This window comes from Apostichopus japonicus, chromosome 6, assembly GCF_037975245.1.
Source record: "Apostichopus japonicus isolate 1M-3 chromosome 6, ASM3797524v1, whole genome shotgun sequence".
Lineage (NCBI taxonomy): Eukaryota > Metazoa > Echinodermata > Holothuroidea > Aspidochirotida > Stichopodidae > Apostichopus > Apostichopus japonicus.
In genome coordinates this window covers 4,838,556-4,865,942 of record NC_092566.1, presented here as the reverse complement: position 1 = coordinate 4,865,942, position 27,387 = coordinate 4,838,556, and the positions used below count along the sequence as shown (strand labels likewise).

Here is a 27,387-nt window from a genome sequence, read left to right as displayed (position 1 = left end):
CAAGCAGCTGTTGGGAGTTAAGGATGACCAAGGTGAAGCAACGACTGATGGAGACCACCCTCCACAGGATACAAGTCAAGGTACGTTAGCTTCGACTGAACAAAACGGGACAGGAATTACTCCTGTAGGAAATTTACAAAGGGATAATGATTTAGCAGAATTATCTGATGAGAAAAACATAGATTGTAGCAAGGGACCCATGATTGTAGAGACGTTAAATAATTGTTTAGAACACAATGCCCACACAACACTGCCAAAAACTTCGGTTACTGGTGGCTTAGACAGAAATGGTAAAGGGCAGGTGGTAAGGTACTTGCAACAATGGTATGAAACGGGTGTAGGTATGTATGGAGTTGCATGTATTCATAGGACAAGGACAGGTGAAGACTGTGGTAGTGTGGAGGTTAGGATTGGTGTCAATAGAGGGCAGTGCACAGGTATCAAGCAAAATGTGGAAGAGATTGTTCCTAGTGACAACCAGTCACTTGATGCTACAGGACTCACTACCATGGAAATAAGTAAGTCAAGATTGAAAGATGAAAAGATTGGAGGAGATAGAGATGGAAGACTTGGCAGTTGTGAAGAGGATGAAATAGTCGAGAGAGTGATGGATGCAGAAGCGGGGCGGGGCTTAGATAGGGAGCACATTGCTGGTAATGACAATGTTTGCGGATACAGACAGTTAGGTGGTCTAGCAGGAGCCACTGTAATGAAGTCAGATAGACCAGAAAATGAAAAGACCGAAGAAAAGAAACAAGATAAAGACCAGACAGAGAGAGAAAATGTGACCGCACAGATGTACGGATATAAAAGCGGGAAATGTGAAGACGAAGAAGGCCGAGAAAGAGGGTCTGGTTATCGGCATGCTACAAAACAACATGATAATTTCGAACAGACAGTATCTGTCCTGGAAAATAATTTAAGAGATGGAATAGGAGAGTCTCAGAGTGACAATCTCGATGTACCAATTGGATTAACAGGCAGTTTAAAAAACGACGTATGCTGTGATGGAAAAGAAGTAAATACTTCTGCAGTTCAACAGTGTGGAAATATGGAGGGTAAGCAAAGATTGGAGGATGAGGATCAGCCGCAATCTCACAAAGACTCGTGGGACAGTCATATCTATGCAGCAATGGTGACTGGAGAAGAAGATCTAAAGGATATGAATGGTGGGACTTGCTCCATGGCAGTATTAGATGGGGAAAACCATATTGAAGCAGTAACTGTTTCATTTGCTGAAGTTGAGGATGAAGTTAGAAGTACTCTTTGTTTTGCTCAGAGCAAGAGCGATTTGGAAGGAAAGAGAAACGATACTCAGAAAGATGTTGACGATGTTATAACCAGCCCAGGAGGTCAGAAATTCTCAGCTGAAGTAATGAGCCCTGTATCATCAGGTTGTGTGTATTTGGATATAGAATCGCCAAGAATGGAAACCAGTGAAGAGTCCCTCACTCCTTCATGTGACATTATCATGGTAGGATTTGAGCCCATGCAAAATAATTCTCCTTCCATTTCTGAACTTCAAAATGTGGTGAATAGTACTTTTCATGCTGCTAGCCCTATGGATAGAAACAAGGTAGGGAGGGAGGTGCAAGAAAGCACCGAAAACGTTATTACCAGCACCAAGAATGAAAGTTCAAATTTTGATAAATTTCTCACCGATGATAGAGAGATTGAAACCGAAAGCGGAAGATCGTCCCCTGGAACCGGTTCTTGCGGTAGATCGCAAGTCGACTGTACATTTGATACCTCGTCTGATCTTACAACCAATCACAGCCAGAGTTCTCTCCTGTCTGTTACCTCTATCGATACCTTGGACTATTCCCTTCCAAGTTCCCAGCCAGACTGTCCCAGTCTGTCTAAAGAGGGCAGCATTTACATCCAGGAGTCAAAGAAGGTTGCTGACGACATTTCTCGTTGTAGCGAGTCTCAAGTTCGTGGGAGGGATTATAGGGAATCGGAGTTTGTGTTTAAGAGTGATATGACAGAGAAACAAAGATGTGAGGAGAACGAGACTTTATACAGCAATAATGGAAACGATGCAATGGTCAGTTTATACAGATGTAATCAAATGACTGAGGAAAGTTCTCAAGAGTTTTTGAAAGATGTCACTGATATATTTGAGAACACTCTAACACCTCAAACTGCATCAGATGGTCCAGAGAGGATGGTCAACGTTGCTAAGAATGTGGAAGCTTCTGTGATGTCCTCTGACATATCTCCATCTAGTTTTAAATTATCTAGCTTCATCCTCGGTGAGCAGGCCCCTGAAGATGATGCACCTCTCATCATAAATTCATCTTCTCCATCTCCCAATGACGACCAAGGAATCAGATGGGGATTTTCTGAGACAACAGAGGCAAATGGAGCACCTTATGTTGAGATGACACAACTCCATCACATCAATAACGATGACACATCTGAGGAAGAATTTGTGAAAGGTACGAATGCTTTACTTCTTTATCAGTATGTTTCATTGGTTTGAATTAACTGGTCCTTTCAACATAAGTTGTATCTTAGTGATCATCTTGCAAGCATGTAATACTGATTACACTAAAACTGTAAAAAAGAGAACTGAAAACTTGGTTTTTTCTCAAAATAATTAAGCACCTTTATAGGTGACCACTAAAATGGAAAACTATACTGATATTTTGGTGTAACATGGATACTTTGCTATACTGTTTTTAAAAAATGTCACCTGTTGGATGAGAATACCATTGCTGTCCCTTCCCCTCCTCCCCATGTGAAGACCTTGTTTGTATTTTGTCTCAAACATCCAATCACTTCATCCTCACTTCATTGGATGAGAATCACCTTGCTGTCCCTTCCCCTCCTCCCCATGTGAGGACCTTGTTTGTATTTTGTCTCAAACATCCAATCACTTCATCCTCACTTCATTGGATGAGAATACCTTTGCTTTCCCTTCCCCTCCTCCCAATGTGAAGACCTCGTTTGTATTTTGTCTCAAACATCCAGTCACTTCATCTAATAATCAGGGAGATGTTACAGATAGAAAATCAATGCTCTCTTCAGATATAATAATTCAGTTTTGACTCGCTATTTCTAACTTTCTCTTTTCTCTCATTTCACTCCCATAAATATGTATCATTTTTCATGCACCTCTCAGATCCTTTCAGCTCTTCTTCTTCCTTGCATGCCTCTAACATTCTCACGCATCCATCAGATCTTCAATCACCCGCTAGTTATGGTACAGATCTTATCAAACCCTGTTTTGATTCACAGCTGCATGTAAGTGAAAATGCACAATGCAAAATCACTATTAATATCACAGTATTATTGTTTTATGAAGACAATGGAACGATGTAAAAACGATCTCTTGTTTATAAATGAAGTGATGTGATTATCAATCATTGAAGTGTATTCTAAGGACTCAAATTGCAAGGAGTGTCAATAGCACAATTTCATGTTTTTCTTTCCTAAAATTTACCTGCAAAATACAATCAAGTTCCACCGTGTGTTAACGAATCTATACCTAATCCCGCGATTTCTGTTTCACTGGCAAATGTGTCAAATGAGTAACAGATAGTAGAAACTTGTAACAGTCACGGCACACAACTTTCACAAATTGTTAATTTTCACTAATTTATGGATTGAGTCACCGGTTTACAAATTTCAAGCTACTGCTTGGAAGTAGTGTCAATATCCCTGATTCTGTCTTATAATTCCTCTTCATGGTTCCTTTCCCAAGTCAGTTTAACAATGAAAATTCTGAACAATTTATCCTAACTTGAAGTGCTAACTTCTATGGACCATTGCAACATTTTCATCGATTAACCTGCTTGGTAATCATCCATTCCCTCATTGTTTTTTTTTATTTATCATTCTTCTTGCATATTTACTTTCTCTTTCTATTGTCTTTGTAATTAAAGTTTTTGTAAGTTCCAATGAGTAGAATTTACAGAAGTATCGTATCATACATAAGGTAACGATCCATTTCTCACTTTCATAGAACAAACCCAAGCGTCAGTCTCACTACTGGCGGCAACCTCTCGCAAGCAGCTTGGTGAGAAGACGACCACCCTCACCATCGCTCATTTGTGCATCTTCCTACAGAGATGAGTTACTCCAGGAAGACTCCAGCCAGCTTCACCCGGAAAAACAAAATTTAAATATGTCGGATAACTTAGCTGAGGCATTTTATTCTGACAATGATGACTTTGGAAAGAGGTTTGATATGAATAAGCAACATAGACCAGGATTTGATGGATGTAAGAGTTTTGGAGACTGGAGAAGACTGGAGCCAAACAAACAAGGGAATCTTTTGGAAGAAGAAGAAAATTATATGCGACAACACTCTCATCAAAACGAAAGAAATTTCATCAATGAGGATATTGATCAGCAACTTGGATTTGATAGATGTGATAGTTCTCTGAACTGGAAAAGACAAGACCTGATTGAATCTGTGGATAGCCTGGAAAAGGTAAACCATTCTCAGCAACCCTGTTATCACAGCGAAGGAAAGTTAATCAAAGATGATATTAGTGAAACACAGAGATATGGATTTGATGAACCTAAAAGTTTTAGAGGCTGGAGAAGACTTGAGTTTAATGAATCACAAAAAACACTGGAAATAGTGAATCACACTCCACAACTGTACAGAAACAAACCAAACCTCAGCAAGAACCAGCAACTTATGTCAGCGTCTTCTCAGCACAGAGTCCCTTCGATGGAGAAGCAAGATGCTTCCCGTTCAATTGACGATCTGTTTCCATTAGTAAATGAAGATTGCATGCCTTTGGAATCTGTTTTCATCACTTCTAGAGATACTGATTATCATGCCCAGCTCTTTAACAGAGATAAGGGGAAACTCGATACTGAGATGCCTTATGAAAATCTTGCTTTTAAATCACAAGATCAAATGTCTTCTCACACTATCAGTACCAAGCAGTTCATCGAAGGAAGAGTACCTGAGTTGAATTCATCAAATATTTCTACTTCCTTTAACATACAAACTGGGCGAATGGCTGCACCGCAATATCTGACATCATCATCCACGCTTCACCCTAAAGAAATATCACCCATCATTGACCATCCCGATAGCTGCCACCGTAAATCAGAATCTTCTCAAAAGGTACCTTCCCTCAGCCAGAGGAGCCCCTCATGTGTAACAGAGATGTCTTTACCAGATGTCCAGCCGATGCATATCTTTAGTCAACCCGAGTCAGTGGTGGTCAGTCCTCAATGTGTACCATGCATCAGTCCAGTCATCGAAACTGAGGAGACTTCAGTTGTTTGTAATAATGAGGAGTTTGATAGTCAAATTGAACATCTCAGATGGCTTGAAGGTGACGATCCATTGCTTTCCAAAACCTCGAGAATTGTTAATGGTACTCCTATGGTTGCCAAAGTCGATAGCTTCACAGAAGAGCAAAATGACGTACTGGTCTGTCCTCGTGAAGAAGCTACTGAACAGACCGTGCCATTGGTCGACAATAGCACAAAGGATGCCAAGACAGATAGGTCATTGGATATCATTAAACCAGCCAAGGTTTCTCAATCATCGCTCATTCAAGCTGTTGAGGATGCTTCGTCAACTTTGATCAGCTACCAGCAGCGCCCAAGCCAGGACGACTTGTTTTCTCAAGCAGCAGAATCAAGTACAAGATGGAAGCCAAAGGAAGATTTCCCAGAAGATGATGCACCATCATCCCAAGCTACCATATTTAAGAAACACTTGAGAACGCCCGTTGTTGCTATGGCAACCGAACATTACGAAGCAAGCCAGTTGTTCACTGATTATGAAAACGCTGAAAGTAGAAAATTGGTACAGTCAAGTGTGAAGAGCTTTGGAAAAGACCAGGCACAATCTTTTTGTATACCTGGTAAGGAGACACCATGTCTGATCCAGATGTCATCATAGTGGTCATGTTTATACATTATAAACAGATTAAACCATATCAGCCTCTTCTGGCCGGGGGGGATGTTGAGAGGGAGACAAGATGGAGGGATTAAAAATGCTATATATGAGATTAAAGAAGTTAAGCTGCATATTGTTTAATTGATTAATTCCAAAGTTGTTCTGTCTAACTAATGATGGTGTTATTAAGGGTGTAATAATTAGTCAAACTATTAATGTTGCTGGTAGCTGATCAAAGTTGACGAAGCATCCTTAACAGCTTGAATGAGCGACGATTGAGAACCCTTGGCTGGTTTACATTAATGTCTGCCATAACTAATCTTTGAAGTAACATATTCTTAATTGAGTCTCAGTCATCGAATTGATTTGTGTTTGTTGTTATCAGTGGTGGTTGGGGGGGGATGATAGTATGTTTTGCTTTGTAATGTATGTCATTCATCACTTGCCTCATTTAAGATTCTTTCTTTTCTTTCACATTGCAGATCCTTATCCTGATTGCCAAACTAACAACTCTATCTACAACTCACTGGATCACTCTCAAAGTGGTCGTATCACATTTCCAGGCTCTTCTTCTTCTCGGTGGGAGTCATCAGAACCATCTCGACAACAGGAGTATAGAAACCATCCAGAAGACACATGGGGTACTCCAAACCCTCGTCTAGACACATCTGACTTTGCAAATAAAACCTCCTCACATGGAAAGTTGTTGCTGCGGCAGAATGACAGAAAGAGGGCAGTAGCTATAGATCAAACATTGACCTCATCTCTCTCAGCTGAGAAAAAAGCAGGAAGTTTCCAGAGACCACTGATAAGAGATCTAAGGCAGGGCAAAGTACATGGCTTGGATGGGGTAGGTTCAAATGAGTTTTGATTTCAAGATTCAAAATTCAAGATATATTTCTACTTCATGAACAGATAAAAAAAAAAACAGAATCAGAATCAGAAAGATGACAAAGTTTGTTGTGATAAAGAAAGAACATGCTGAGAAATTGAGAAACCAAAAGTTTTAGTTTTTTTACAGAGAGAATTCAGAAGAGATTTTCCGAACAGCAGAGCTTTCACAAGTAGACTTGTTAAGAACGAACAGGAACTGAATGTATAAAAACAAAACAGATATTGACAGTAAAGGAAATGAGTAAATGACAAAAATTTCTTAAAGGAGTTTCAAAATCTGTTGGGAAATATTGTAAGAAAAGTACTATAATGAGACACAAAACTGAAAATAGACATTAATTGATTTCACTGATGGATCTCCTTTGTTCACCCCAGTCAGTATTAAAAGGACCTTTAGGAAGTCAGAGTTGTGTGGTGTTACATGACGTACAGTACCAGTTATCCTTAAGAGGGATTTGACCACTCCAGATTAACATGCAGCCACAAACATAAAAGAAAGAGATGGGAGTGGATATTGGTTTACTGAATTATAATTATGAAATAAAATAGATTATCAGGAATGAATATTTAATATAAATTACTTGCAAGTGAGCAGATGTGAACAGAGTGTAAATTCTGGTAGGGTGGTGAGAGGGTGGTTTTGGTAGGTTGGCGAGAGCGCAGTTTTGGTAGGTCGGCGAGAGCGCAGTTTTGGTAGGTTGGAAGGTGAAAGAGCATGGTTTTGGTAGATTGGCGAGTGATTGTGGATCGATAAGTAAAAGACCAGGCAAAATATGGATATTACCGGCTGGTTCTTGTAAAAGTTTGTTGAGAGTAACTACCTAACTATCCACAGGTGAGCAGACAGAGTTTTTGACACGGAAACAGACCTATAAAGGCACGTGTTACGGTACAGGTACAGAGACGTGTGTTCTATAGGAGCACATCCCTGAAATACAGACGAGGGCCTGTAACAGTGGTATGTCGATATATATATGGGTGTGTTAGGTTGGAAGATATGTTCATACTATAGGTATACATTATTTCATGTTCTGATCATTGATACCAAGAATGCTTTAATATTCCCTTGAGAAATAATTGGAAAAAAAAAACTCATTTCAAAGGAAATTGTTGAGATGGTCTACATATAAATTTAAATTATAAATACCAAAAGTCCTTTTTTTCAATGGTCATAACATTTTCTTCCACAGAGGGACATATGTGCAGAGTTATTTTTCCCAACTCTGAAGGATACTTCGACTGCCTCCATTCCTCAACGACAGTTGCAGATACCAACAAAGTTTCCTGATGTAATCTCTTACAAACGAGTCCTCACTGCTGTCTTAAAAGGTTTGTAATCTTTTGAGTTTAACTTTGTCAGAAAGTTACCAAAGAATGTTGTTTCTTGAAGGATTTTTAATGGTAAGTAGTGTTACAAGCATTCTGTTAATTATTTAAAACACAATCAACATCTGTAAATTACATCTAAGGTTATTTTGAAAGGGCAAGAAACTGTCGGTCTTTCAAAAGTTTTTGATAACTTTTTCAGTCAGTTTTCCATTGTTAATTAGTTTGGGTATAATCAACAGAATTGTTAATGCATAACAACAGGAAATGTTGGGAAGGGGGGATGAAGAAAGGGTTAATTACAGTTCTGTAGAAAGCCATATACTTTACATTTTGAAAAGTTCTCTTACAATTTCAGACAAGACCTTTATTCATCGTCACCAAAATGCCCCATTTCCCCCATTTTATTGTTAGTCTTTGAACTGGTTTCACAAAAGTATCTCAGGAGCTGTTGAATTTTATAAATTAAAATGTATCCACAGTGTCCCCAAAAAAACAAAACAAAAAAATTGCAGTTATGTGTCCAATTGAGTTTGTTCATTGATTCAAATCATTTTCACATATTGTAAAGTAGCAACAAACCTATATAAAATTACAATATGTTACCCTAACAGTGGAATTTGCGTATATTACTCCTTTGCAGAACATGTCAATATCATTTTGTATGGGGTGGCTTATAACTACTTCAGTGCCCTATCTAAAGTAGACATCTCCAGCTACTCACCCTGTAGTAACAACGGAACCAATGCTGCACAGAATCCACCATGTCAACATAAACAGCCCTCCAAGAGGGTCTGTGTGAAGAAGGAAGGACCAAACAAGGGCAGATTTTTCTTCGCTTGCAGTAAGGCACGTGGAAGTCAGTGTAAGGTGAGAAATTGTCAGTGGCACAATTATTTCTTTATTTTGCTTGTAAAAATGAATTTCATGAAATACTGAATGATGCAAGTAGTAAAATCTTACACAATTAGTATTGTTATTTTTACCAAGAATCATTAATTTAATAGCAAGGGACTAATGATCTGTAGCCTAAAACAAGTTCAAAGAAGAAGTAGAGGTCACAACATCACCAGGCACATCCCAAACGTTTGGGATGTGCCTGATGATGTTCCCAACCTCATCTCCAGCTCTTTTTTATGAATTTGAAAGTTTGTACTCCCTTAACTGTATCCATTTGTAGTTCTTACAACTTACATTAGCTTGTTGAAGTAAACATCAGGAACAAGGTCAATTTTTTCCCCATTTTAGCAATTCTCTGCTTGTAGAATCAAGCATTTCTCGCTGGTGTACAAGCTAGGACTATCATTAACTAATATGTAATAAGAGGAAAGTGATTGATTTTAGTTGCATCATCCAAAGGCTGTGTTGAGTTTTGTGAATCTTAGATTGTAAAGATGACAGATTTGTGTGTCATTCATATCATCTTGCATAAGAGTTACTGTAATATCACGGTAGGCTGTTAGACTAACCGATAAACAATACAATGCAACACGCTTGTATCGGTTGGTAACTATGTAATTTCTCCGTCTTCTCAATCACGTCATACAATTGTAAACAGTGGGAATGTTGCATTGTGGGAAAATTGGAATTTATACTTCATGCATAGTCATGTATATGACAGTTACAATTATGTTTCTTTTTGTTTATAGTTTTTTCAGTGGGCAGATCAAAATAGCCAGAGGTCATCAAAAGGGTCATCATCCAGACCCTCGAAAGAAGTACTGAGTGACAGTAAGAGTATTGAGATGTACGTAAAGAGTTTTGGGGTATCCCTGTATTGTGAGAGTCAGCTTATCAGGAAGAATCCATTCTCTGATCACCTTGCTGGTGCACCTGTAAGTTTAAAGTCTTAAGCAGTAATACCTGATATGAGTATGAAACATTTTCAACAAAATCATAAGTTGAGTTTTCCTGTATCCTACAACCTTCCATAAAAATGTCAAAAATATATATTTGGTACACCTTAAAAGGATTTTGCAGTTTGTTGATCATTTATGGCATGTAATAATTGGGCCGTTTGTAAAAGGTGTTATCTCATATTTCATACATATTTCTAATTTTTGTATTTCTATATAATAGATGTCAAATAATTAAGGATTAATTAACTTTCACAATTTTGTTCAATATTTACAATTTCTTCTCACTTTTGTTAGCAGTAATAACCTCACTCAAAGATAAAAATTGTGATATTTTTCAAATATTTGAAATATAAATTTGAAAAGATAATGACATGCATCGTTGTTGGATGTCAATATCAATTAGTGGCAAATGTTTAGCATAATGATCACATCACACTGTTTTCAAATATGGCAGTTCACAGTACACACGATAGTATTCTCAAGATATAAAACACCTCTGTGTTTAATATATATTGAACATGGCTTGTAGCTTACACATCACTTAATGGCCATGTTTTGGTTGCTTAATAAATTATATAAAAATTGAAAAAGAAGTGATTTTTCACTTAGTGTCACCATCCTAATTATGAGAGTGTACCACAAGCATCTTGCAGTTTTTCTGCTATTTCTGTTACTTATTGAGGAGGAAGATACCCTGCTTAGCATCACTGCAAAGTTGTATGAAGACATAATGAACAAAGGAATGAAAAGAATAATAACTGCTCCAATTCACGGTCAAAATTCTGCTCAAGACTTTTACACAGCAGCATTATTATACTAGGTCAAGGAAGCCTGCTTTGTGTTCAGTGTTGAACTAGTTACCCAATACTTATGATGCAGATACTTAAGTCATTTCACCAATTCTTGACAGAAGGTGTCAGTGTTAAAGCTCTATATTCTGTTGAAGGTACCCATGAGTCAAACTTGTTCTGGCCATTATAAAATAAACTATTACTTCTAGGTTTATGATCAAGTTTTTGTTTTATCCTTTTTCAAGGCCTGGATAAGGAAATACAGACAGAGTAAATTGAACAGTGAACGGAAAAAGCTATATCTTAGGATATCGAGAAAAGAGTCTTCCTCAGTTTATGGAAAAGGTAACTTAAACCAGTAGCCTACATAATAAATATGTTAACAATACCAGTTTCAAATTTTTAAATTCGTTAAATTACTGCTCCCAGGGCAAGAATGGTTCCTTCGCATATGGTTATATGGTAGTTTAATGTAAAAGAATCTGTGTTTATGGAGGGATTGTCTCTATGTTCGACATGTTATCGTTGACCAGGGTAATATTGTGATGGGCCTTGAGACTATTATCGGTGGATAAGTCTGCACTTTATGAATCTAAATATTATAATTATCATATTGTGTTTGCAATATAATATACCATTAATATGTGACTTTCGTGCCCTCAGAAGATGCACAAGCATCAAGAAAGGCAATTTTCCTTTTTCTCATATTTATGTTATGCCCACAACATTTGAGATTAAAGGTGCAAAATGTTTGGTGCCTGATTAGTTGAATGGATGATAAATGCAAATGTTGGCCAACTGCTTGTTATTAATTTGTCAAGTCAATTTTGTGGACATATTTCAGTCAAATTCTTGGATAAAACTGCATAATGGATAATTACTAAATCTTTTGACTTCCTAAAGGTTACCTTTCCTAAATCTTATATCTTTCACACATCCCAAATAATTCTGTCTCGTATCTCTTTGTAATTGTAATTGTCACTTGCAGATGACCTTTGGGTCATTTCTAAAGATTTGACCTTTGACCCAAGTAACTCCTTTCTAGCTAAGAGTGTTTTCCATGGACCAAATACTGCTAGTGAAGTGGAAATTGAGCCTGTGAGTGGTTACAGTCCTTCCAACTGGCCCGGTGAAGGTAAAAGCTATAAATCGTCCTTTTCCAAAAACAAAAACAAATTTACATATTTATCTTTTTATTAATTCAAGTCATGTTTTGTAATTGTAATATTAATTTTCTTTAACAAACAAGATAGACGATGCGTTTGATTATAGTCTTTGAAACATGAGGTAGAAATACTGATTTACTTTTCAATTAACAAATAGTACTGATATATTTCTTTTTTTTGCTTCATTAGCAATGCTTGTTATGTTATCAAGCTTTCCAATCCCAATAAATTGGGGGAAAACTTAAGCCAAAAAACATGTAAATCATAGTTTGTGACATATCATTTCTTGTAGTTTATTCAACATTCTTGCATAATTCATGATACACTTTGCAAAACATATCTTCTTTTCTTTGTTGACACAGGCACAGTTCATGCACTGCATGCATACAATGCAAGCACAGAACTAAGCTGCCTGCATAACATTCAAGAGTTTGTAAATCCAAGGATATTGCCGGTCTTACCAGCTCTCTTAAACAGGTGATTTACAGATTACATTGTAATATCCATTAGTCATTAATGCTAATTACATTTGCATAAGATTCCTTATTATACGTTACAAAACCAATTTTTAGCCTGTATTATTTACACAAAAAGATGAAATAAAAAAATAGATGAATTTAAAAAACTAGTCAAAACCTTTCTATTTAGATCTGCATTCCATTAACCGTGCTTTCTCTACTATTTATATTGTCACATTATTACAATGCATTTTGCATTTTGCATTTATAGCGCTTTTAAAATTTAAAATTTTACACATATATATATATTTTAAATTTTAAGAATTTGTATGTTTAATTTTCAATTTCCCATTTGCAGTTTTTATACAATTTATTGTCAGATTGTATATAACAAATTTTCTACCCTTTTTATACCTTACATGAACGACTTATATATTTGTATATCATGTCTGTTTGTATTTTACTGTAAAGCGCCTTAGAGCAATTTCTGATTGGATAAGGCGCTATAGAAATTTTGAAAATAAATAATAAATAAAAACTATGGGCTTCCTTAAGATTTGCAACTTCAGATTTACAACAGATTCCCTTAGAATAAGATGTAACATTTACTTGAATGACTTGACTTGAAACAATGTGATAAATTTTCCCATCAAAAGTATTTAACTTGAATTATTAAAATGTAGCTATGTACAGAATTATCGGTGAAATTTAAAGAGCCATTCAATTTGTAACAAAGGCTGGACATCCACAATAGCTGAGACTTAAATGGTATTTGTTTCTACCAACAGAAATGACATTTAATGAAATATCAAGTTCATAGCTATAAATTCTCCTACAAAGAGCTTTTCCTGTATTCTACAGGTATACTTCTGATGTCGACAGCTCAGCCATACTCCCTCAAAAATCTTTCAAGAGCCCAGCAGTTGCTTCTTCATCCAACAGAAAGCTGTTCTGCTCAAGTCAGCAAATTGTAAGTTGTCTGGAATTTCGTACCATTTCCTCAAAAGTAAATTAATCTCATGGTTGAACATTCTATTTAAGTATATGGCAGATGTACAACTTACTTTAACCATGATGGTAAGTCGTGTCAGCATCTCTGTCATTGACAGGAGTTTTTATTTTTAAGATCTTAGTGTAGGGAAGGGGGGGTAACATCATTGCACATGCTCTGGTATAAGAACTGTGACTGGAGATTTAGTTTGTCTACAACATCACTTTTCTGGGATGTTATGCAAATTAGGGTACCTGAGAATGTTTGGTATCGTAGCATAAATGAGATTTGGGATTGAACTAAGGGATACCGATAATTGTGTCTTTAATGTGATAATTGTGGTGGCTGAAGTTGATTGCTTAAACAAAATTCAGTTCAAAACAATGATGATAACCATCTGTGATGCTACAATGACATCACAGACCCCCTCCTGTGATACCCTCCCTGCAATAACAGAACATGGCTGTATAGCCAGTCCAAATAGGGAATTCATTAAATCAATCAGATCTTGATTTAGGTTCAAAATAAATATTAAGATGGGATATTTAATTCACAGCCCAATGTATTTTCACTGTAATGTAAGTGTTACATTAGTGTGCCACCTGAATGTATCTTTGAAAAGAGTGGAGAATTTGTGGTGTAGCTTCTGTGGTTCCACGAACATTGAATATCAGAATGGTTTCTTTATTAACCTCTGAATATCAAACATCTATTTTTGTCAGACAAGACTTGAGCTTCACAGACAAAACAAGCACAGAGAGAACAACAAAGCACCAGATCCTTTCATCAAAGCTTTGAAAAAAATATATATAATATTATAAATTCAAAAACTTGAAATATTGTAGCATTTTTTTCATGTCTGACTAAAGCAATTGAAACCTTGCGGTAGTTCTTTTTACATCTGAGCAGAAACAAAGATAATGTCCAGAAGATTAAAATGAGTTTACTTAAACTTCCCAACTTATAAAACCATCTCTAAGAGGAAATATTCATGATCTTTCAACAGAGAGAGATTGCAGAGGCTGTCATAGGACAATATCATCTAAATGAAGACCAAGCTACAGCTCTTCTCTCTGTTGCAAGAATGTTTATTGATGAGGAAACAGATGGATCTCCTGTCTCACTTATTCATGGTACTATAGTAAAAGAAAACTTATTCAAGCTCTTATTGTGTTCTTCTATCAGTTGAATCCTTATTTTCATCTAGTTTTGGCCTAGTATTTAGTTCGGTTCGGGGAATAACTTTGATGTTCAAATTTTTCTGGACTTTGTTTCATATGAATATACTAATATTCTTCCTGTGTACAATAAAAATTGCTATACATCTTTCCATCTGTATAGCAATTTTGACGATTTTGCATAGCATTGCGGTACTGGATAAATGTTTCTCTGCCATGGACTAGCCTGTATTAAAAAAATGGTCTTTGTCAGTACTAAAGTGACGTACAAATATTAGATGTAGTGTTTAGAGCTATGGAGTTTGACTCTCAGCCACACAGTCATTTTCCAGAATGCATTTTGGAGGTTCTTTGCTTCATGTAAGGAGTCCAACTTCAGCCCCTGGTCTTTTTTTACACTGAACCCTTGCATATAGTGTGCTGACCATTTTGTTATCATAGCAGAGTACCTGACTATTAATTATGAATATTCCTAAGTCTTTGAATTTACAGATAAGGTTAATTTTGATGCCTACTGTATATAGTTGATGAAACTTTCACAAATTCCAGATTTTCTTTTCAGCCATTAAACTTAAGAAACACAAAATCTAATCTACCATGCCTACAAACTGGTAAAATTCTCTTGCACTGCCCCCTGGGATCCTCTGAATACCAAAGTTTATCAAAATTTTGCTCCAACAATTTTGTCAACATTACCATCAAATCTATTGTCCAAGCTCAAACAATCACCTGATTCTGTACTCTGAACCTGAGCATTTCAAAATGTCGTACTTTTTCTTGTTAAATTCTCTCATATACAAATTTCTGACCGAGGGATTTTTTTATGACTTCCTTTACCAGAGACTATTAGTGACAGAAAATACTCACTAGTAATCAATTTCAACAGCAAACTTTAAAATTAAAACCCCACAAAATCTGTTCTCTTTGTGAAATCCTCCTTCTTTGATCTTTACAGGGGTGTTCGGTGCGGGTAAGAGCTATCTGCTAGCGGTTACTGTCCTCTTCCTCTACCAGCTGTTTCATCTTCATCAAGAGAATGGCGGTGACTCTAACGACTGGAAGGTTCTCATCTCATCAACGACCAATGTAGCTGTGGATAGAATCCTACTCAGGTCAGATTCTTTAGAGCAAAAATTTTGGGCAAAAAATTATTGCTCTGTGACTTTTTACGAAAATTACGAAAATTGTAGGCATCAGCTGAAAAGTTGAGCTAAATGATGGCAATTTTTTGTCAGTGATATCATTGAGTTTCTAGCAACACAGAGTTTACAAATTGAATAAATTTGAGGTGTAAAGCATGCTCAGGAAATAACTCCTGGAACTTGTCCTTGATTATCATGTTGTAGCTTTTGTGATGTAGTGACTAGGCCCCATATACTTCAAATTAAAAACATCCCCTTTAAAAATCCCTTTTAACTCATGTTACCATTTTAGTCACTTTAGTATCTGGAATACATCAAGTTTATTTTAGATCAGTTGATGACCCTTTGGAGTGATCTCTTAGTATTACCTCAGATTTGTATGACATATGCAAATAATTAACAACAATACCATGGCCACATGTCAGTTCCAACTGACCTTTGAACTCTACAAACCTCCACAGTTTAGACTATGTAGATTCTTCCATTAATTTCCTATTATCTGTGTTCAACCAATCAGGTCAATTTTAACCACTTGGATTGATCCATTGTTGGTATTTTAATTAATGTTATTGGCTTATACATTTAACCCTATAAGAAATAGAATAGTCTACAACAAACACTTTATCAGTTTCCTTCTTCTTCTATTTATCTCTCAGTCTGCTTCAGCTTGGCTTTGAAGAGTTCATCAGAGTGGGAAGTATTCGAAAGATTGCAAAACCGGTTCTCCCTTACAGGTGGGTTATTTCAATCTTTCAATGTCTCAATGGAAATATAACTGAAAAGAACACAACATAACTGTATTTTATCAAACCTGATTGCAAACTGCCTGTTTTCTACTCAAAATTTTATACTTTATCACCTGTTTTTCCCTTCTCTCTTCCATTAGATAGGATGAGTCAAATTTAAGGAAATTATTTGTCATGATCTTATTGTAGTATGTTCATCTGTTCTCTTATAATATGTTTCAGTGTGTATATAGGGATAAACAAAGTTTGTTTTGTTTTTGCTGCTTTTTCTTGCATCCTAGTTTTTGTCATTCTTTTCTTGCATGGGATTGTTCTACTTTGTTAAGCCCCTAAGCATCCTAGAACACTCTCGTTTTACTTACAACTATATGCTGTATGTTTAACTTATATTTAACCCATAACACATATTATGTATTGTTTTGGAAAAACAAAGAAATGAAGTGGAAGTTTATTCAGATTGTAAATTGCTAACTCAAACTACTGTCAGACAATTTTCAGATTGAAACCTTTGTATAACCATTCATCACAAAGTTTGCTTTACAAACAATCAACTCTAAATTTGTTTGCTAACACGTTTTCCAGTGGGGAGTGGGGCTAATTTGTTTGTTTGTTTCCCTTTGATTACGTTCTTCTTTATAAATTCTTCAGTTACGGTAGATGTTTGTAGATATGTTCTAACCATTTATAACCTGTCCTCTCAAAATCTAGTGTGCATGCTTCGGATAAGGAGAGTCAGGAGTTAAAAGAGTTGCAGGAGATGCTCAAGGGGGACCTATCAACCAAGGAGAAATCTTTCGTGAGGAAGAGCATTGAGAGGCACCGTCTGGGTCTCAACAAGAAAATGCTTTCCAAAGTCTTGGTGGTTGGAGTTACCTGTGCTGCTTGTACATTTCCTTGCATCACAAACCTGAAATTTCCAGTAAGCTTCTTTTTTGATTTGGTCACAGCTGTGTGATGTGTACACCCACACCATACATGTTGAGCTATCTGTTTGACAAGAAAACCTGCAACTTGTTCATTAACATATTCTGATAATCATACAAGCTTTTTTTCACTGTACTGAGGAATAAAATTGTTGTCTTTCAAATAATTTATTTCCTTCCTGTATTTGATCTGTTCCTTTCTTGCCATCATTAAAGGTCGTTCTTTTGGATGAGTGCAGTCAAATCACAGAACCAGCTTGTCTCCTCCCTGTGGCCCGCTTTGAATGCCAGAAGCTTGTCCTGGTTGGGGACCCTAAACAACTGGACCCTACCATCCAGGGCTCGGAGCCCGCTCACCAGTTCAGCCTCGAGCAGACCCTGTTCGATAGACTGTTGTTGCTGGTAAGAAAGATGAGATGAAAGTTGTTTTTAGAACCAGTTGTGACTGACATACCTTAACATGAATTCTTGAGGAATACTTCTTTTTTGTGTTGAAGAGACCTTCTATATTATGGTATAGGTTATGTTGGTGGATCATCCAAGCAGGTAATTGTGTTTCAGATGTTACCAAGTTTCTTGAATCTTGACTAATATTTCTATCCATTAAATGTATCATTATTTTGTATACTTTGATGATGGAAATGGTGCAAAACGGGGGGAAGAAAATTGTTATTGTTACACTTGTTTGTGTCATTATTGTTATACATTGCATTAGACCTTTTCAAATCAATGTCATTTAATCTTTATAGTTTAGCTTGTAAACACATCTATCTACTTAGTCCAAATGTCTTTCATATTTTGACAACTTGGGTGAAACTTTAAAATTGAAGGGAAAAACAGGGTCGTCAACTTCAGTCATATTACTTGAAATTTGTAGCAATGTTTTCCAAGCCTGAAAAGGACATAAATATGTTTGGTTGTTTTATAGTTATCTTGAAGTAATTTTCCCATTTCTCCTTTAAAGCATATAATGTGTTTATTTTTTAAAACGTGGGAGAAAACTGACAAAAACGTTAATCCAAAATTTTCACAGGGTTATGAGCCAACGATGCTAAGGACCCAGTACAGATGTCACCCTCGCATCAGTGCTATCGCCAATGAGCTGTTTTACCAGGGTAAACTACTGGATGGAGTTGATCAATCGCAAAGGAAAGAACTTGCCGTAAGTAATATCTGGTGTTTTTATTCACTCTTTTGTTATGATGATTGAAGTGGCCTAGGTTCCTTTAGTATTAACTGACATTATTTCATTGATCAAATTTCATCATGCTTTTACCACTGCTATAGTGCCATTAGAAGCAATTACATGTAGCATGTAGGAGGTTGACGGTTCGATCACTGGCCGGTCGGACAAAGTAAGGTGGTAACATAGTTTCTGTGAGAATGTCTTCTTTACATCAGGGGACCAATCAACATAGCACATTGGAATGCGATACTGGAATCAATTAAGAATGCAGTAGTAACTATACAGAGTGGTATCTTGTACCTTAGTCAAAATCTAGACTTTGAAATGCATCCAGACCCGTCTGAAAATTACCCTTCCTGTTTTTTTCCCTTAATTCTGTTAATTAAGTATGGAAATTATCATTAACTGTAATTTCACATTCTCTTTGCATGAAAATTGGATCCATATTTTTTTTTTATCTGATTTTATGTGTAAATATGTTGAATTGTGTCTTTCACAACCAAATCTTTTATTTATTTTTTTGGCAAGTACTGCAGAGTTTGTCATCTATACCCACGTTTGCTCTAGATACAGTACTCTCTAAATCCTTGAATGTATTTGAAAGGTTTGAAAGAGCAAAGAAAATATTTGGGTTGAACATCAAGCTTTGAGTCAGTGACCACATGATAAGAAAATTCAGGTTGTCTTCATCACTGAGAATTGTTTATTTTCACTTGTTATTAGCAATTGTTTATATTCGGTCTGTTTTCTGCAATTTAATGTAGCCCTTTTTGATATTATTTTTTGCCTGTTTTGACTAAATTGATATTGTAGAAAACTTTGACTATTTTTTCATCATTATCCGCGTTGTTTAGGAGGGATTCCCCACCCTCTCGTTCTATAATGTTGCCGATGGTAGGGAATGTCGGACAACAGGAGGTAGTTTCCTCAACGACAAGGAGGCAGTGTTTCTGGTCACCATGTTGGAGATGTTGATGGTCAGTGGTGTGGAACCATCACAAGTTGGTGTTATTACATTGTACAAAGCTCAGGTGTCCCACATCAGTACCTTACTACTCCAAAGTAGGTGAGTTTTTCCTTTTGGTGAGTGTTTTAATTTCCATAATCTTAGATGTAGATATCAAAGTAATTGCTCCCCAAAAGTTTAACAAATGAAGCAACATTTTGTTATGATGTATAAATCAGGAGTTGTCCTGTGCCTGATGTGTTGATCATATGAGAGTAGTAAAACGTACTTAGTTATCCAACAGGGCAATGGGAATGGGGCACGCACCCGTACCTCCAAACCCTTTCCCCATTTTTTGTTTGTTTGTATTGTACAATTTTTTTTTGAGAGGCAGAGGGACAGGGCTGATAAAATGGTTGCTTATTCTAAGCCCCCTCATGCCCTCTTCCTCTGCGTACTGGCAGAAATGCTTTGATCTGTTTAAGAAGTTTAAAAAAGAGGTGTTGTAAAGAGATTGAATAGGTTAACATAACTGCAGGTTAAAGGTTATAAAATGCAAATGGGAGAATGTAAATAGCTCAAGAGAAGAGAGTCAGTCGTTTTCAATGTGTTTGTTTCTTTATCCTTGTCATTTTAGATTAGTTGGTTTGAGAGATTTGAAAGCTATCCAGATTTCAACGGTGGATGCTTTTCAAGGAGGAGAGAAGGACATAATCATCTTATCTTGTGTTCGTTCGGATTTTATGGGATTTGCAGCCTCAGACAAGTAATGATTATGAAGTTTTGTTCTAAAATGTTTAGAGTATAGATATATATATATTAAATTTCTTCAAGTGGAGTCAGTTATTTCACTATAAATTAATTCAGAATTAATTATGTGTTTAATATGATATTAAGTTACATTGTATGCGTAGTGATCTTTCTGCTATTCATATACCAATATTTCTTTGTATTTATGTTATTGCTGACATTACATGGATTGAATACTAAAATAAAAGCTTTACCTGACACAATGGAGGTCATTCCTTTCCAAAACTTGACTGCAAATTTTCATTCAATCTATGTTACCCTGGTATTCAAACTTACATAAGTCCACATAAAATTGCCGATGTACAGTATGTGGGAAAATAGTGGAAAATCTTGAACATAAATTACTTCAAAAGTTACAACATATAGCATCATTTTGGAACTACGCTCGCCTAATGATATGCAAATTTCTCAAAGGGTAAGGGGATGCCTCCCTGTAACCCCTTCCCCGGGCCACAGGTATGGGGATGCCTCCTCCCCATAGACCCCTTATCTGGGCCACAATATCCACCACTGGAGGATTGCCAAAGTGATAGAGGTGGAAGTTGGGATCATCAAGCAAAACAGTATGAATACCAGTGTTGTAATGAATGTATGATATTCTATATACAGTTGTGTTCCAATCCCTCCTGTATGTACAAGGCAGTCTCACTCTATAGTATAATTATACTACTTATTTCTGTTAGTTTGTTTACTTTTCTGTTGTTTCTGTTATTTCTGTGAAAATTAGACAAAATCATTCAATTCGTTTATTGCTCCTCAGGCTGACAGCTTTAAATTGCAAGTGGTTTTCTAAAAATAAAAAGTTAAAATCAAAATGTAGTTATGGCCCATGTAGCATCGCCACCCCCCCCCCCCCTCCATCGTGTCTTTGTTCTTTATGAGTTGCAATTATAGAGGGTGTTAATAGTAATTATAATAATAATAATACAAAAGTCACAGCATTAAGGGAACAAATCCCAAGTTGAATATAATCCATTTTCTGTTTGTCTTTATTTTAAATCTTTATTGCAGACGAACTAATGTTGCTCTTACTAGATCCAAGCACCATCTCTTAATTGTCGGAAACCAGAGGATCCTCTCTGCAAATTCCTTGTGGAGCAAAGTTATTTTAAAATGCAGAGGTAATACTTTTCATAATAATTGTAATGTACATACAAGTCCTTCCCTTTATGAATCCATTAAAGGGTGTGAAGACTTGCGCAAAAATAAACGTCTAATGCCGGTAATTTGACCTACTTTCCAATGAGGTGTAACAGAAGTGTTAAACACCACTATTGATCCCAGAAAATACACACACAGCTTGTTACTGTCAGTAATTAGACACTAGTGTACAGTCAGTACATACAGCTGCGGTCAATACCCACAGCACAGTATACAAACGATACAGCAATGGACATCTCAGGTCCAGCTAAAGATAACAATTAAGGTATCAAGTTTCATTACTGTCTGCATTTTGTAGCGACACAAACAAAACGTCACTTGCAAGCAACAGAAAGTTTACTTTTTCAGATGGCCGCACGCAGTTTGGGGCGAGTCTGTCAATGTCTTTAATGGTTGTGGTTTCATGATACAGAGTGACTGACTGGTTTTCATAAAATGATAACCGAAGGGGTTACCAAGATGAGGCAAATGGCCTTGGTGATGTAATAACATTGACACCTTCTTGTTAAATTCAGTAAGCAAGATTTGTTGAATTAATTTATAAATGATTTCTTTGTTCTCAGAGTGCAAAGATGGAATTCAGGACTCTTCATCTCTGATGAGAGAATGGTCAGCTAAACTTGATGAAGTGATGTTGGAGGAGAAGAAAACAATGAAAAAATCAAAGCGAGTCTTGAAGAGGAAAGACATGGATGAAATCATCCAATCAGAATTTACCGACAGCCCTCCGTTATCTTTGGATTCTGAAGGTAGCTAAAGGGGGAGGGGAAAAAAGATATTGAATGAACAATTCTGAAATTAATCAAAAGTTTCTAAATTTTCATGTCATATAACATCATTTTATTGTTATGTTTCAGTCTAGGGAAATTGTGAGCAAAGATAATATAAAAAAAAACTTAAATTCGTGGAGGGTCAAGGGGATTATCTCAGAAAAGTATAGAGGAATAAATCCTACAATTAGATTTATGTATGTATATTGGCAGAAAAATGAAGGCAGTGTGAAAATTGGATAGCATAAAATAATGATCTTAAATTAATAACACAATTTAGTTTGCATTTATCTTCATAATGTTTGCTGCATACAAGGAATGAACAGATTTCCTGCTAGGAGATATTACTTTTTTATATAAAATAATAAGCAGAAGTCCGCAAAAGTCGATAAATAAAATTTGATTTATCTTTCTGAGGGTAGTAAATTTTTGGATTGGGCTATAATACTTTTTTGTCACTATCTGACCAAGTCTTTTTGATATTCAAATGTTATGGGATACATCTCTTTGTAAAGTAAGTTATCTATGTGAAAATACATCCTAATGTTTTATTTCCAAACCTTTTAATGCGTAACTTGCCTAAGTTTTTCATAGCGATTGATGCAATATTTAATGGAATATTATTATTAAACTAATCATTTCAGGTACCATATATTTCCTTTGACAGTAGATTAAAGTACCACCTGATTGTATCAAAACTGATACAAACAGTGATTACGGTTTTACATTTTTCTTCAATTGCAGATGATGAAGAAGAGCATAGCATTGGAGAGTCTACACCTGCTGTTAATAGATCGCAGTTTAAACCTACAGAGAACAGCCTTCAAAGTGAAATCGCCCATCCTCCTGCTTGGACTCAGAATCAGCTTACTGCATCAGATAGAGTGATTACATCATCTCAAACGACTTCCGATCTCCGAGTGATCAAACATGGGATAGCTGAGTCTGTGGATGTAGCCACCGGCACTCCAAAGATTGTTACGAACAGTTCCTCGACAAACTCTGACAAAGGTGACAGCGTTAGAGATGTCGCCGAGGAACAAGTCCGAAAGGTGAGACCTGTTACTGATGGAGTATTTAACGGAGCAGACCCTATAAGTGTACCGTCTGGAGATGCGATTACCGAACCGGCACGACTGGAAAATTCAGAGGCAGGACAGAATCTTCGAGACAAGACCGAGACAGATGCAAGTCTGTCCAATTCCCCGTTCTCATCTGAAAATGGCAAGATACTGGTCTCGCTAGGTACTGAAGAGCATCTTGGATCAGAGGCAACCTCAGCAAATTTTGAAAAATCTCCATCCGGGGAAGGAACGACTACGGCTATCTGGACCGACGACATCGGAAGTCCATCGTATTCTCCTCTTAAGGATGTTGTTGAGAGCAGCGATGATGATGATGATGATAACGAACTTCCAAACTTTGAGTTTGATACAGATTTTTTGTGAATTGTAGAATGAACTGAATTACTTATCTCTTTTCTGTCAAAACTATGTAATTTTCTGTAAATATTCAGAGAAATTATTTTAAGGCAGTTTTATAGCCTTTGTAAATTCTGCTTTACAGAATCAGTCAGCACATATCATATCATGTGGTTACATTTTGGGGCTGAGGTGCATAGGGAGTATGTGTCCCGCCCCCCTCCCCCTCCCCTCCCAAGTGTTTGGGAAGACTTCAATAGTGCCCCATTTTCATAAATGAATATACCCCTTCTTGTCAGTGCATTGGTACCTTTTCCATTTCTGTTATTGAAAAGTGCCTGTTATATAAAGTTTTTCTGCACTCCTCCCCACCCTCCCCCCCCCCCCATTTACTGAACCCTCTCCGGCTGCTTCTGACCACCACTGATCAGTGCAGTATGCAATATTGTTAATTGTACATTTGAACTCAATAAAACATAACAATGAAAAGAAAAGAACTTTGAAAGCCTCAAATATCTATGTTTGCAAACACAATAGAACATTCATATTACACTATGATAAAAAAGTTGTTTAAAATCAATTTGATCACCATGTGTTTTCTCTTTTGCTCAGGTATTGAATTATACCGTTGTAGCTTTATGATGAAAGCTTTACTGTATGTATGTGACATCACACAAAACAAGATGATTTTATGGTGCAGTTGCACCAAAAGTGAACGTGAAGGACATAGATTCGCACAGACAATTTTCTTTCTTTCTTTTTTTCCTTGAAAATCGGTATGAATACACTACCATCTCACATGATATTGATATCTTCACTGCTGCTTTATATATCTAGAATCATGGTCAAAACAACAAAGTGAAATATAAAGCCAATTTTTGCTGTCAGTCAGCAACTACAGTTAAGACTGTGACATCATATACGTTCAACTTTACATAGCAATAATGCAAAACTTTACTAGAACATTTAGAAAATATTCCGATTTCATCAGTCTAACATTTACACCTCAGACTGTCTAAAGGTTGTCGGTGTAGCCACCATGCCACGAAAGTGTCCAATTAGCTATAGGTTGCATCCAAAAACCTGCCGTTTGTACTGAACGGCAGGTTTTTCCAGTTGGTTAACTGAGTGATCAGTCCCATATGTTCGCACCTTAGTTGAGCTGCCTATCCATCTATTATACAACTCATCACACAGCTAGTAGCCAAATCACTATCAGATCAAGGCAGACATTGCAAGGTGTGAACAAATCAGCTCTTCCAAACTAACCAGTCTGTTTGCAGAAGAGATAAAATTTCAGTAAGTTGAGGTCAAGAGAGCTGAAAAATGCAACCTATGTTTAATGGACTAATTCTCGTCTGACCAATTTTCAAAGACTGAATTTGCTATAAGTTTCTCAAAAGTCTCTTATCATTAGGTATCTCGCCCTCTATATCTTTCTAAGATATCGAGTGGTATACCCACAGACAATAAAATGCCTCAGACAGAAAATTTCTTTGAGGGTTGGTAGTAAAAATGATTCTTTGGATCTTTAGAGTATGTGACCATAACTTGACTTTCTAGCATATTTGGTGGCAATATGGATATACATGCAATGGCCATGCTAGCAAATCTCATAAATTACCTCAAACAGAAAACCCATACAGACACTTATAATTATGATGTACAAAATCTCAGTATACTAAATAATACACCCCTTTGACCAAAGGAAATGATACCAGGAATATGGTTATATCCTTTTAATATGGGTTGATAAAATCTTGATCCAAAAATACAAAAATATTTCAAATAAACTATCTTGCAATAAATCTTGAATGTGAAAGCACCATCATAATAAACAAAGACAAATTGTAGTGGAACAAAATGGCCTAGGACCATCATAAATAAAACCAGAAAGAAAAGGCAAAATTTTCTCTCGCCCATACCCTATTCTCTAGAGCAGTGTCGCAGTTTAAATCAGTCAACATTTACTTCCCATTACTTAGTTGTTTTATTCTTGGTAATACAGTCTTTAGGCAGTGTAAGGAAACAAAAAGTAGTTGATAAATGACTGCATGATATAGACACTCAAATTATGACATTGACAACCAAAAGGCGTAAAGCACAAGACCAAGTTCCTTCCCCTACCCTCATCCCCCCACCCCAATCCCTCTCTCCTTGTTGCAAAACTGACTATGGAAGGTAGAGTTTCAAATGTCACAATTGAGAAACATTTGATTCTGATAGCATTTAATAAATTGGAATATCCAGAAAAATTATCCATGATAATGTTCATTATCCATATCCTGCATAAATCCTGTTCCAAGATTCATTTCTGTATTACATTGCACATACATTATCACACTATATAATTGAACAAAGAATGAATTCAATTATCAAACAGCCTTTGGAATCACACACACATTGTAGCGCTAAACTATTTGTTGTTCTTTAAAACTATGGAAGCTATGATTGTAGGAACATCTTTGTACTGAATCAAACACATAGCCATGGATGGAATAACTGTCTCACTCTGAAAACACCCTTCAATGAACGTTAACCTCACAGTCTTGAAGCAACCTTCATGACCCAAGTCAATGATGATTATATGTAAACTAAAGTGGCGAATATACATTCATTCCTTCATAAGTTACCTGCTATTTGACCCCTGAGGTTCCTTTTGACCTACTTTCATGTAAAGACCTACCCCACATTGAACTGCCTAAGGATCATGATGGTGAATGGGAAAATGGTGATTAATATCCACTTTGTGATTGCAATAATTAATCTGAAAGGAAAAGCAACCACTATAATAAATTTGCCACATTGATAGCTCTCTAGACTATTAAACACTTAATGACATTTACATATTACTGTTTCACTTGTGAAGCATTCTTTGGCAGTGAAATATTAACATCGATTGTTTACTACTGGATAGACTTTTCTCTTCAAATGCATATATATATGCATAATAGTATGGTGAGGTTTTGCTCACATCCTCTGATATGTTGTGTCACTGGCATCGTGCAAAAGGTTGACATCTATTATTTAACTTAAAATTTGGATGGAAAAGCAGGCCATTGGTGCCAAATCAAGGTTTGTGAATTGCATGTGCTGATTCTACGCAGCTGATGTAACATAAATAACTATTATTGAAATTGGAAATTGGATGGAACATTCGCTCTGTGCATTCGATATGGTGCTAACTCTATACTGTTTAATTCTTCGTGCTGCTGATGGCCAGGCTTAAAGATGACTGTGAGAGATTTTGATTCCATTTTGAGATTCTCCTCTGTGTCTATATCTAGTTTGGTTTCTGTCATCACCAGGTGCGTTATCTTTCCTCGCTTCACCAAGACCGACCTGGAATAGGAAAAGAAATTTCGTTTTAGTAGGATGGCAAGTTAGAACAAAACGTGGAAGAATTTTATAGCATTGCATTGATGGCATGAGTCTGTCCGATATTAAAACCATATATGACTTCAGTACATGACCACTATATAAATTGTACAGTCTTGAATGGTTTTACAAATGCTGGCTAGTAGTGTAATGCTGATGACTCAGCTGTGGAATAGAGGGTGGAATGAGTTGGGGGGGGGGGAGGGAGTTGGGGTTAACAATGGCAACATCCAATGTTCTTCAAGCCTTTGAAAAAAAATATTTGAAAAGGGTTTTGACATAAGAGTACTGTAACCTTTCATTTCACTACCTTTCCCAAACAGGAACTTAAAAGACTAGTGTTATCACTGCCACCATAAACGA

General features: G+C 36.5%; 2 protein-coding genes across 2 annotated transcripts in view; one reads left to right on the top strand and one right to left on the bottom strand.

Moving 5' to 3' along the window:
- Positions 1–27,387, bottom strand: part of LOC139968756 (uncharacterized) — a 223,241-nt gene that overhangs the window by 145,322 nt on the left and 50,532 nt on the right. The gene's annotated exons all lie outside the window — the stretch shown is intronic.
- Positions 91–25,547, top strand: LOC139968746 (uncharacterized). The gene is made up of 22 exons (XM_071973094.1): positions 91–2,441; positions 3,128–3,249; positions 3,971–5,843; positions 6,361–6,728; positions 7,963–8,101; positions 8,742–8,968; positions 9,748–9,933; positions 10,994–11,093; positions 11,737–11,883; positions 12,277–12,391; positions 13,234–13,342; positions 14,370–14,496; positions 15,497–15,653; positions 16,340–16,417; positions 17,138–17,348; positions 17,569–17,754; positions 18,386–18,514; positions 19,393–19,604; positions 20,122–20,250; positions 21,306–21,415; positions 22,019–22,204; positions 22,970–25,547. Exons 1-22 carry the CDS (start codon positions 200–202, stop codon positions 23,671–23,673), a joined length of 7,857 nt encoding a protein of 2,618 aa, XP_071829195.1. The 5' UTR covers positions 91–199; the 3' UTR covers positions 23,674–25,547.

Coding starts and splice junctions, on each gene's coding strand:
- LOC139968746 (XM_071973094.1), top strand. CDS start 200: ATGATTGTAGAGACGTTAAATAATTGTTTAGAACACAATGCCCACACA. Junction 3,250..3,970: donor GTTTTGATTCACAGCTGCAT/GTAAGTGAAAAT, acceptor TCACTTTCATAG/AACAAACCCAAGCGTCAGTC. Junction 8,102..8,741: donor CCTCACTGCTGTCTTAAAAG/GTTTGTAATCTT, acceptor ACTCCTTTGCAG/AACATGTCAATATCATTTTG.